This window comes from Nannospalax galili, unplaced genomic scaffold, assembly GCF_000622305.1.
Source record: "Nannospalax galili isolate Female #2095 unplaced genomic scaffold, S.galili_v1.0 scaffold481, whole genome shotgun sequence".
NCBI classification, from domain to species: domain Eukaryota; kingdom Metazoa; phylum Chordata; class Mammalia; order Rodentia; family Spalacidae; genus Nannospalax; species Nannospalax galili.
The window spans coordinates 797,701-811,362 of NW_008345609.1; the positions used below are offsets into that span (position 1 = coordinate 797,701).

At 35.3% G+C, this 13,662-nt stretch overlaps 1 protein-coding gene across 1 annotated transcript in view; it reads left to right on the top strand.

Annotated features, from left to right (window-relative positions):
- Ano3 (anoctamin 3) overlaps positions 1-13,662 on the top strand; it is a 279,126-nt gene that overhangs the window by 96,050 nt on the left and 169,414 nt on the right. The window contains exons 2-3 of the mRNA XM_008841730.1: positions 1,897-2,091; positions 8,620-8,691. Of these exons, the coding sequence (XP_008839952.1) occupies positions 1,897-2,091; positions 8,620-8,691 (267 nt within the window). The remainder of the gene's footprint in view (positions 1-1,896; positions 2,092-8,619; positions 8,692-13,662) is intronic.

A 13,662-nucleotide genomic window follows, 5' to 3' on the forward strand; every position in this document is an offset into this window, starting at 1 on the left:
GTTAACAAATAAAAAACCCTGTTACCAGGAATATGTTATGTACCTTGGATTTGTTAGTCAATGTGGCCCCATAGAACCCAAAATGTTACAGGCTATAGCAAATGCTCTTGGTTGTCCTCCAGAATTTGGCAGTAAGTCCCTATTGCTAAAGACACCACATATTCCAGTCACGGAACATGGAGAAAATAAGCTTGTATAGTCCAAGAAGCTCCATTCCCACTGCCTATTTTCACAGTTCTATAGTTTTGATGCATGCTTCCAGAAGAGAAAAGCAATCATCAATTTTATCCAACAGTGAATCCTGGGAGCTACAATAATGACTGGAATTACAAGATATGCCCACTGGTACAATAATGCCATGCATGTCAAAGGAGGATCCTAGCACTTTCTTCTTGAATTAAAGGTCCACTCCACTAGATGAAACTCATACCTGGTATCATTATCCTGACACCATTATCCTCGCCAAGAATCTATGGTTACATAGATCATAGGCCTTCCCTAGGGGAGAATGTACACCTATTATTCTACTGAATGGACATAACATTAAATCAACTCCCAATGGCTTATTTTTAATACCCATAAATTAAAGCATCTCTCATCCCTCATTAGAGAAGTTTCTTTTTGCAGTAGATGGCTATTACCACAGAGACTCACAACTGGCCAATGTGCTGAGAATAGGAGATTACAGCATGCTCAGACCTAAATGGGGCATGTCTATCACAGCCCTCATCCCAAAGCTCAGGAATCATCATGAAAAAATGTGACAGAAAGACTGTAAGGCACAGAGGCAGTGAATAAATGCAATGGAACAGTGTTTTCTGGATGCAACAGGGAAGCTGCACATATGAACTCACAGAAGTTATGATAGCAGCCCAAGAACTGAGGAAGCTCAAGTTGGACAAAACCCCAGCCTGGAGGAAGAAGGTAGAAGAAAGCTCTATAACCCACCACTGGACAGGATGAATACAGTTATGAGGCTTTGCTGGGGGAAAGATCCTTCACTGGAGCAAGCCACAAAGGAAACAGGGCCATTGATGTGTACAGTGGGAGGAATGTGGGCAGTACTAGGTTTGAGTGAGATAATGGAAGGAAATGATCATTCATGGAAAGGCCTCGGAGAACACTAAGTACTTTATCTGATGATTCATCTGGATTCTGAGGGATTCAGTGAAGAAGTGTGGGTATAAGATACTATTAGGAACCTGTCCAGAGAAACTTAGGAATTAGAGGTCCAACAATGAGTCCTGCCCAGGGATTGACATAACAAGAATTAAGATGGTTAGAAGCTGGAGTTGGGGCCATTCACTGCTGGAGATAATTATATATATATAACCCTCTGCTTATGGATGCAAATTTCTATTAAGGGGGGCATTATTTCCAGCAGACCGGGTTCTCTGCATGAAGGGAAAGACTGTTACAGAAGCACAGGAATGCTCTTTCTTCACTCTTGTTAGTCAGTTTTTTGTACTATTCTGTGTCATCATTTCAGCCTCTAGATGACTGTTCGGGACAAGATGGGTGTTTAAGAGGAATAGAGATAAAGGATGCTTTAAATAATACTCATCTGAGCAAATTGTGGTTTATTTGTTTTGCTTCTTGCAAATCTAAATAATTAGGTTCATAAAATAATAATCCTAATAATTGTTGACATAACTCCACAAATATCCACTCAATTTCTTTTGTTCCAGAGCATTAAAAAAATTGAAAAGTCGAACTATAAAAAAAGACATTTGTTATTCATACCTTTTTGACAAAAATTTCAAACTCTTCCCTTGGTAAATAGAAGCAAAACCAATTCAGTTTGTTTAGAGTACATTCTGGAAACAGCCATCACACACATAATTGGCCCCTGATACGTCTATCTCATTGGTAATTCACACTGTTTTAAATTTGCAGGTTTAAATATAAGCAAAAGCGAGATAACAAATGAAGCTTCACTAAAACCATCTCGGAGATCTCTGCCTTGCCTGGCCCAGAGCTACGCTCATTCAAAAAGCTTAAGCCAATCCACTTCACTCTTCCAATCAACCGAGAGCGAATCTCAGGCTCCAACTTCTGTAACCTTTGTCTCTGCTGAAAAATCTGAGCAAGGTGAGCATCAATTCCTATAATTTTTGCTAAAGTTATAAAATATAAGAGTATTTAGTAGTTTCCCCCTTCCTCTGTTGTTCCATTTTGTCAGCAGTTATTGAGTTCTCCAGAAATGAGACCAGCACCAGGGACCCATCATAGGAAAGGCTGTTGGCCAGATGTGTATTTGTTTCTGTCTTGTCTTGCAGGTGACCAATCCCATAAGAATCTACACCTTATACTGGCTGTGTTAATGGGAAGACAGACCCGGCTTATGAATCCCCAGTTCATATGGCCCCTGTTTTTATGTCTCTGTTACTGGGAAATAGCATCCCTGGTCATAATTCATAAATGCTAAGCAATAATGAATATTTTTGCTAAAATGAAACACCATCATAATAAATTTTAAGGAATCCTACAGAAAAATGAAGAAAGATATACACAGTCACAAGAACTCAGAATATATTAAATCCTGCTAGAAAATTAGACAGGTAATAATCAGGAAAAATATCAAACATTAATTTAGTAAGTCATCAAAAACCCTGGCATAGAAGGGGTATCTTGAACACGCAGGAAAAAAATCACAAAACAATCACAGCAATTAGTACATACCTTTATATTGTAACCCTATGTATGTGTGATCCTAATTTGAAATAAAATTGTAGATTCATTGAATTAAAAAAAATAATAAGATCTAGCACTTCCTGTCAGTAGGAAACTCACATCCTAGGCAGAAAAGCATGCACAGATGAGTTGAAGAATGGAAAAGTGTATTACAAATAAACCTGAAAGACAGCAGGATTGAGCCACATTCATAGCTGAAGAAACAGATTTCCCATCAAAATTAGAAGAAATTAAGGATGCCATAGCATTTATCATAGAGGATTTCTACAAAGAACGTATAATGATATTAAACATATATGAATGAAACATTGATATATTAAATTATATGTAGCAAAAACTATTGAAAATAAAAGTTAGACATGTTAATAGAAGTAGAATTCCTATCCCACAATGATAATATATAGACCATCCAAACCAAAATAAATAAATAAATAAATAAATAAATAAATAAATTGCACCATTAACTAACAACCACTTCAGAAATAAACTACAAAATAGAGCAAAGATTTTTGAGCGAGCGTTTGTGTAATAGCCCCCTCAAAAGTTGTGTAATGGATATTTTTAGTAGCAACTTGTGAAACTTTCTCAGAAATAGATCAAATTTTAGGCCATAAAACTTAACAGAGCTGGGCATGGTAATGCATAGCGCTCAGGAGGCAAAGGCAGGTATATCTCTGTGAGATCATCACCAACTTTGTCTACATAGTGAGTTTCAGGCCAGCTGGGGCTATAGGGAGACTTTGTCTTAAATGAAAATTCTTATCAAGCATTAAAAATATTCTATCTTATAAATCATAATGCAAATAAGTTATAAATCAACAACAAGAGGAGCTGAAGAATCTACACAAATGTAAAATTTGAAGACTCCTACATGATCAGTGGGGTACTGAAAAAAATTAGGGAAATTTAAAAATTAGTAGATAGAACAAAGAATCAGTGAAACAAATAATTGGTTCTTTGGAAAAAACTGAGTAGGAGTAAGAAAATCTTGGTCAAACTGATCAAAAATGGAAAAATATGAACAATAAAAATGAAAGAAAATGAAGACTATTATAATATATAACACTGAAATCTGTGGACTCATTAGGGAATATTTGGAAAACTTATAATCCAATAAATTGGAAAAGCCAGAAGACAAATATGTATATAACTTCTAGACACATTATATGACCCTGAAATTGAAAGAAGAATATATAAAATACCTAAATATATCATCAGTAAGCAGTGTGATTGAGGAAATAATAATTTTGGAGGGACAAAGACAGGACTGACTATGGAATTTTACCAAAATATTAAGGTAGAAGTAATACTAATGTTCCTCAAATAATAAACCATAAAATGTAAAGAGAAGCATTGCTGCCACACCCCTTCTAAGAAGGCAAAATCACATTATAACAAGCCCAGATAAGGCTTGCTCACTAATGGAAAACTATAGACAAATTTCCTTGAAAATGTAGGTGTAAAAATCATTCACAAAATGCCAACAATGTGTATTAAGATTATCACGCATAAAGACTGAAAGTTTATTTCATTCTAGCAAGGAAAGGATGGGTCAGCACATGCAAAATCACAAAAGTGATGAACCAGGCAAATAGAGTTAAACACATAAATCTCCCCATCATCACGATAGATGCAAAAAGGCCTGTGACAACAAGTTTAACACATCTTAATCATGATAGCCTTTGAAGAAATTAGGCTAGATGGAAAATAATGTCATATAAAATAAAGACTACATTTAACAAAGCTACTACAATGTTTTACTGAATTGGACAGAAGTGAAAGTACTTTGAAATCAGAATGAGAAAGATGTCCATTTCTGCCTACACTTAGTCAGTGTTGTGCTTCTAATCATTGGCAGAGCAACAAAAAAGAAGTAGAAAGAGCACAAATATAAAAAAGTCAAATTATCCCATTTGCTTATAAGATACATCTGAACAATATACTAGAATGTTCTTAGATCTCTTAGACAATTTCAGCAAAGTAGCACAGTGCCAAATCAACATACATGACTCGGGGTCTTTTCTATATAACAATAATAAACTCTTTGAAGAGGAAATTAGGAAAACTACCGTTTTAAAAATGCAGCAGTAGCAGAGAGGAATTTCCAAAAACCACCCCTAGCCAAGGAAGTAGTGGCAGTGGATGGCTGCTGTGGGAGGGAGAATCCCTTTCTTTAGGAATGTGGCCACTAGTAAGTTCTCATACCCAGTGGGTGACCTCAAATCCATCAGCAAATGGAGAGCATTAATTGAACTTAGAAAGTTAAACAAATAAGGAGGATACAAAGTTTGGAGGACCATATGATGGGAGGCTCTGGTGGGAATTGGGGGAGGGGTGGAATTGATCTAGGTACACTGGATGCATGTATAAAAATTCTCACAGAATTTTTTTTAAAAAAAATGAAACAGAAAATAAAAGAAATACATAGGAATAAACTTACAAACCCAGGAATAAAACTAACCAACAAGGGGCTAGAGAGTTGGCTCAGCAGTTAAGAGCACTGACTGCTATTTCAAAGGACCTTGGTTTGATTTTGAACATCCACATAGAGGGTAACAAACATCCATAACTCCAGTTCCAGGGGATTTGACACTCTCTTGTAACCTTTGTGGGCTTTGCAGGGCAAGGGTGTACTTATAGACATGAGGGAAAAACACTCATACACAAAAAATAAAAATGTAGATAAATAAAATTTAAAAATAGCAAAGATGGTGAGAGGCCTCTGTAATGACAAAATTAATACTATAAACTGAAAGGACCTTCCATGTTGATCCACTTGCAGAGTTAATGTTTTTTAATTGGTCATATTGTGGAAATTCATCCACATAGCTAATTCAATCACATAAATATAATGGTGACATTATTCACAGAACAAGATCAAAAGCTTTAAATTTTTTGTAGACACTCAAATGAGCATAAATGACACGAACAATCCTGAGTAATCTTAGAGTTAGCATACTGCCCAACTTCAGTGACCTAAAGAAGCAGGGTGTGGTGCTGCACACTTGTAATCTCAGTACTCATTATTAACTCAGAAACCCACTGTAAAATACACAGACAATATCTGAATATAGTGCTTATATACACCTGAAGGCTATAAAACAAAGTACACAGTGTCAGACAGGAGAATTCTCCCTTAGAGTTGTTGGTCAGAATGGTACAAAAGACTCCCAAAATAACAGAGGCTCTTGCCACAGTGTGTCATTACGTCCCAGAACTTGAAGGTAAGACCCTACTCCTGAAGCCAGGACATACTTCAGACACAGGACTTGGAGCAATAGAGTTGGAACTGACCTGGAACCTTCCTCCCTAAAGAGTCTCTCATAGTTCTAGAGGATACTATGAAAGCAGCTAAGGGATAAAATCAATCAATTATCCAACCCATCTTTAAAACCTAATAAACACAATAACTTGCACCGCAAACTACATCCATTGGTGCAGTAGTGGCACTGTTATCTAGGGGTAATCAACAGCAATGTAATTGGACTTGAAGCCCTCTCAATGGGCAGAAACTCATGGGTGTCACTGTAAATACAGCTAGATAAATATGGCTGGAAATCCTAGATCCTAGAGAAATTCCTTTATATGTCATATTTCTAGACAAATGAAATTTTTTACTGTATGCCAAATATGGATCTTCATATCTACAGACAAGTGTACTACAGGCCACTAAGCAAAGAAGCTTCTTTTTGCAACAGATGGAGGCTGCTACAGAGTTCCAGAACTGGTCACATGAAGAGAATATGTGCCTGAGAGATGCCCAGTCCTAAGTGACACATCTGCAGTGGGGCCTCTATAAAAAGGCAGAATAGTTCACAAACACATCTGGAAAAATTAGATATCCATGTGCAAATATTGAAAGTGTATACCCAGGTCTCACTCTCTACAAAAAGCAAATCAAAATTGATCAAAGAACTTGGAATAAAATCTGAAACTTTTTGAAACTATTAGAAAAAATTGAGAAACTTAGTAATAGGCATAGATGAAGATTTTTTTAATAAGACTCAAGCAGCTCAGAAAATTGTAAGTACCCACAACTAAAATTGCTTCAAGTTTAAAAGCTTACGCATAGCAAAGAACAACAGAGGATAAAGACAGCCCATGGAGTGGGTGACAGTCCTTGTCAGCTCTTTATCTGACTGTGGATAAATTTTCAGAATAAGAAAAAAAAATCAAAAGAATGAATAATCACAATGATCAAATTAACCGAGTGCTTTAAAAATGAAGCAGTAAAAATGTACAATACATACATATATTTAACAAATATACTCATCAGGGAAATATAATTCAAAGTTACACTGAGTTCCAGGCATGGTTGAACATGCCTGAGACCCTAACTTTGTGGAGGTGGAGGCTGCAGGATCATTAATTCAAGACCACTTGAACTATACGTAACAATCTACATCTATCTATCTCAGGCAAAAACAGCAAAATCCCTTATGTTGAGATTCTATCTCCTCCCATTCAGAATAATGATCATCAAAACAATAACAATAATAAAAGAAACTAAGTAATTTTGGAAAGGATATATGGAAAAAGTAACCCTTATATATTGTTAGGAATTCAAATTAGTATTTTCAATATGGAATTCAGTTTGTGTGATGCCAAAAGAGTCAAAGGCAGCACAGAATAGTGACATCTGCATACTCATGTTTTATCTATACACCATTTACAATAGTTGTTATGAAATCAGCCTAGGTGTCCATCAGTGCATGAATGAATAAAGAAAATATGGTGTATAACTACAATCGAATATTATCTAGCCATAAAGAGAAAGAAAAGCACTTCACCACAGGAAAATGGGTAGAATTGGAGATCCTCATGTAAAATGAAGTAAGCAAGACAAAGAGAGACAAATATAGGATGCTTGCATCTAGAAAAAAAGGTTAGGAAAGAAAAGTCAGACTATTAGTGAATAGTAAAGAAATCAGTGGGAGCAGGATGGCATAAAGATGGAAACGGAATGCTGAATGTGATCAAAGTATACTATAAGAAATTAAATTCCATTACATTACATTACATGGAAAATCACAATAAAATCAATTTTGGAGAACTGGAGAGATGACTCAGTGGTTAAGAGCACTGACTGCTCTTGCAGAAGATTCCCAATATCTACATTGGGGCTAATGACCATCTGTAACTCCAATTCCACGGTATCTGATGCCCTCTTCTCTTCTCCACAGACACTACATGACACAGTTGCACTTGCTTTCACACGGGCAATACATTCATACACATGAAAAAAAATAATAAGTAAAACAATTTTTGTTACTATATTTTAAAAAGAAGAAATTCCAAATATTTTAATCCATAATGACCATAAATCCATGAATAGTTAACTATATGAGGATAAGCTAGTGCTAACAGCAAAGTGTTGACAAAGTAACCTGAAGTTTAGGGAAATTCCAATCAGACACCATAGTGAAGAAGCCTAGGGGCCAACATAGGCACCCACCTAAGACACAGCATTATGTCTTTAGAATCCAGTTCCATGAAATCGAGAGTAACAAAAGAGCCCCACTATGCCATTCAGTAGAAAGGGTCTGTTTTCTTCCCCCATTCTTCTCTAGGTGCTCTTTTTCACAAGAAAACTAATCAGGTTATGACTCTCTCAGTTTGCTTCTTCTAGTGACTTGAGAATGCCAATTACTTTTCAATAATACAGCAAAGGGACTATATAATAATTACCATATAGTTATGGTCAATAAAATATTATTTGTTGAAGAGTGTTAAAATATTAAGGTATAATATAGGTGATTTATTATTCAAAGTTTTTTTTAAATATCATTTAAAATAAAATTTAAATTTGACACTGACTTAAATCATTTCTTCATAATGACTGTCATTCGAACATTAGGCATTGCAGTCATTTTATATGTCAGAGTTTTATTTCCACAAACTACAAAGTGTCTTTTATTTTTTTAGTTAACCCTGAGGAGAATAAAAAAGATTCTGCCCTCCAGTGTTCCTTTGCTGACCTCAGTGATTTTTGCTTAGGTGAGTTATTTCTAATATTTTCTTCCTTTTCCCTTTCTCCAAAGGTAAGTTATAGAAATCAGTTTGTGTGATGCCAAAGGAATCAAAGGCAACACAATAGGGACACCTGCATACCCATGTTTTATCTATACACCGTTTACAATAGTTGTTATGAAATCAGCCTAGGTATCTATCAGAGCATGAATGAATGAAGAAAATATGATCTATAACCACAATGGAATATTATCTAGCCATAAAGAGAAAGAAAATGAAGTCACCACAGGAAAAAGGGTAGAATTAGAGATCCTCATGTAAAGTGAAGTAAGCAGATAATAACTATATTATTTTTATACTTTGAGAACTAAAAGTTGGTGTTATTTTTATAATACTTTTTGTCTGAGTGGTCTAGAAACAGTGCTGGTTTATTAATTTCCTTGTGGTTAACTTCACATAAACCATCCAAATAACATTTCGTGAGAACAGAGTACGAAGTTCTTTGTAACTGTAATGAATTCTCAATTAGGTACGTTTGTCACAAATTCTCTGAAAAAGAAAAGACGAAATAAAGACTTTCTTTTTTCAACATATCTATACTTGTTAAAAATTTCCACAGGTTTTTCACTAAACATTCTCCTAAACAAGCATCAGTAAACAGTTTAAGAGTCACCTCAGGCACAGAATCTGTTCAATTCCATGGATCTTATTTTTGAAAATCTGGCATTCCAAATTTAAAAGTACTTTTTATACAGCAAGTATGATTGAATGATCTAATACATTATTATTTCCCTCATCATTTTGGTGTGTCTCAGTCATTTGGCCAATGATGTTTATTTGCACCCTTCCAAGTATCCTACATCATAACTTTTAATTTTTTAATTTTATATATTATTTTTATTTTATGTGTATGCATGTATTGCCTGCATGTAGGTAAGTGCACCCAGGTCATGCAATGACCCCAGAGGTCAGAAGAGGCTGTCGAATCCCTTGGACTGCAGTTATGGACAGTTGTTAGCTGCCATGTGGGTGCTGGGATTCAAACTTCGGTCTTCTGCAAGAACAACCAGAGTTCTTAACTGCTGAACCATCTCTCCAGCCCCCATACCTGTTATTTTACCATTTGTCAGTCTACTTTCATTCACATGAAAGCAGAGAATAGCTTGTACAGAAACTAAAACACATTTAAGTTGTTCTACAACACGAGCCTGTGATCTCAGCGCTTGAGATGCTAAGGCAGGAGAATTGCAAATTTTAGGCCAGCTTGAGTTCATAGCAAACATACGTTAAAAAGGAAAAACAAAATAAATAATGAATAAATTAAGATTCATTAACTCATATAAAATTTAAAAGCATGTTTAAAGTAAAAATTGTCATTATAGTGTATGTCTACACAGTGAGTTCCAGACCAGCTAGGGCTACAGGGAAACCCTGTCACACAAAAAATTATAAAGTATAAAATAAACTATTACTATTTGATTCTGTTGCCACACATATTCTTGTATTCCTAGAGTAAACTTTACCTACTATATTCAAAATAGTTGTAAGTAACTGAAACAGACTAATAGTGTACCTACATATTACTTTCCAAGTATTTCTGTACCTGCATTTCAGTATAACAAAGAAAAAGCATGAAACAGCATTACAATGACTATAACTGATACAGCAGGTGTAGTATCATTAATAAAATCACAGTCTCAGTGCTGGTTGCAAGGTTGATGCTGTGATCATAAGCAGTAGACTGCTATATTGGTCAGACTCTGGGTTTGAATCAATGGTAATTTACAAATAAAACTTCCAGGATTTATTGAATTTCCCTTGAATCAAAATAACTTTATTATATGCTATACAATTGATGATTTGAAAATATATGTATAAATTAGATTTTAAATTTTTCATTGACACAATCAGGGTAATGAAACTGTTCCCTAGCTACCTAGGTTTTAAGATGAAAGCTATGTTCTAAGAAATTTCAAATTACATGTATCTTACAAAATTTTAACTGCTAGAATTGTAGATTAACACCAAATAGAAGAAATTATATGTCTTATATGTTCAAGTCATTCTGTAAGCATTATTCTACTGAGCCCTGGTAATGAATCCTTGGGGAAAAGTTATTATCCCAAGATTTTAGATTACCAGACTCTTATTAACCCACTGTTATTCTAATAAATGAGAAAGCCTAATTTTAACTCAACGTTGTTGAAAGTAGCAGCTGGCTTTCTCATTCCATTAGCCTCCTTAATTTAATGTGCACTTCAATTTTTAAAAATTTTTTGAACTTCATTATTTCATAGATAAGTGTCATTGGATCTTTTGGCAAATAGAAAGAAACAAAAGTTTTTTGTTGCTGTTGTGGTGGGTTTTTTGTTTGTTTGTTTGTTTGTGTTTGTTGTTATGGTCAACATTACCTTAGCATCAACTCTTCCAAAAGCTACAGCGATTTGAGGTTTTGAAGGGCATTTTTTTCTTAAGTTTTCAAATTCCTAGTTTTGAAGACACTGTTATTTTTGAGACACATCATCCAATTAGTAAGAATTTTTAGAAAAAAATATAGCTAGTTTCCAGTTTGTTAAATATGTGCTTTGTGAAACTCATCTTCACTTTTGAAATACCTCAGTGTAAGGAAAGACATATTAAAAAGGAAAAAAGGTGGTACAATTTTGGTGCAATAATTCAGGATTATTATCTATAGAATATTTTTCATTTACAATTTATGCTGTGTGCACATGGAAGATGCATTACCACATGAGGCAGATTGCACACAAATAAAAAAATCTTTAGTTAGAACCAAAGCACATTAGCAAATTCCTTTTTTATTCCAAAGAGTCTATTGATATAGGAAGGATTAGATTCATGAATCAAAACTCTCTGTGGCCCAGATACTGACCTGTGGACACATCAACTTCAAAAAGCTTTGAACTTCAGCCATGTATCATATGAACTACTTCTCTCATGAATAAGAGAAAAATGTCTAGGCAGGAGAAAGGGAGTAGACTGTCACAGTAAATCCAAAAGAAAATATTTTGTTATTTTCAAACTGTATTCTCCGCCCTTACCTCTCTGTGAAATATATATATTTTATCTGTAGTTTCCTTACTATGTGGTAACACAGCAGAGCGTCTTGGTCTCTTTGTGATTTAGCACTGCTTATCGACCTTTTCATACCCTCTCGCTTCCTGGGCCTCTGGTAGCCATCAGTCTTGTCAACTTCTAGAACGTTAAAATTGCACCAATTAGGAGGAAGGTCTTTGAAAACAAGTGACTTCTTTTTCTATGCCCTTTTCTTCCTCTATTCTTTCCTCCAGTCCCTCCACTTCACCCTGTCTCTCCCTTTCTTTCTGTCATTAAAATCTTATGATATTCATAGACACCAGGCCCTTGAAAATATTAATTTTAGAATGAAATGAAGGAGCTGAAAAAATAAATGGGAAAGAAATAAAGAAAAGAAAAATATTTGGGCAAAAACAGACAAAAAGAAAAAGAGATGTGATGGAAGTCATAAGAGAAACTGATGAGTACTACCTGTGGTGGAGGAGGAGGGGAGGAATTGGAAAGATTCTGGGACTGTTTGAAATTTAACAAGTCTCCAAAGTAAGTACCTTTCCTTTTGCATGCTCATAACAAAATGTAGACACCAATGTAGGAATATTTATAGGAATTAAGGAGAAAAGAACAAAACAGTCTCTAGCCAAGCTAAAGCAAACAAATAAACTGCCTGAAAATTATGAAAGCTAGAGCATGCTTAAATCAGTGAAATTTCTCAGTCTAATTGTTTGTTGTCAATATGAAACAAAAGTCATTCATTGTTGTAGATTTAATTTTACCATCATAATAGCAATTTAGTAATTAATTAGAAAATGCTTTTAAACCTTCTTAAATCTTTCTCTTACATATGAAGAAGACAGAAAATGACAAAAGTAGGAAATAATAGAAATAGGGTAACAATGCAACTTCTACACTTAAGGCTCATGGAACATAGTGGAACAAGGGGTAGAGAGAGAGAATACTAATACATCTCTCATTTATCATCAATGAATCTCCCTCGTGCAACAGAGGGCCATGAACACAAAAGGTCACAAATGACCAAAATGTAGAGAATAAGAATCTTCAGAGTGTGGATCCTCAGACAGGATTCCTATATTAAAAGCCACTCACCCAGGGCTCAGGGACCATTGCTGAAGAGGGAGCAGAAAGATTGTAAGAGCTAGGGAGGAGGTCCATGACCATATGAAAATAGAATCCTACAGGCTCCTGGGACCTTGCATTACACAAGACCAATGCAAACTCAAGCAGAGAGAAATCCAGCACAGAACTGTGGAAATGGGCAGCAGGCCTTGATCTTAGCCAAATAACTATTGTCAGGTGATTACTGCTGGGTGAGGAACAGCTGATCTTCTTAAAGGGAGGGACTCTAGGTAGGTTGACTAGACCTAGTGGATGAACTTGCAGTGGGGGATGTCTGAGGACCCTAACTTGACTCAATAGGCCTTAACATAAATAATAGAATGTATAAATTCCAGTGGGGGAGGTGCCAATGGGGAAGTGGGTATAAAGATGATTACCATGTTATTTATGAAATACACAGAAACACAATAAAAATTTACCAAAAAAAGAAATAGAGTAACAAATGACGTATTGTAACCACTGGCTAGTGCATGGTTCCCAATGGCAGAGACCATTTGCTTCCTGCTGCTTACACACACAAGGATTCCATATTTACTGTTTCACCCAAAGAAAGAGAAGGATAGGGATTAGTAAAATATGGAGAGAAGGAAAAACAAATTAAGTGCTCATCTCTTACAACTGGAAAGTTGAAGACCATAGGGATTTGATAGCTTCTCTAATATATTAATACCAAAATTTCAGTTTCTTTTCAGTTATATAAAAGTTGGAGACAAGTCCACATATACTTTTCACTCTCTCTAGGTCGATCCTTCCAGTTTTCTTCACATTTGTACTCAAATTCAGCTACGGTCCTCTCTAAACTAACATCCT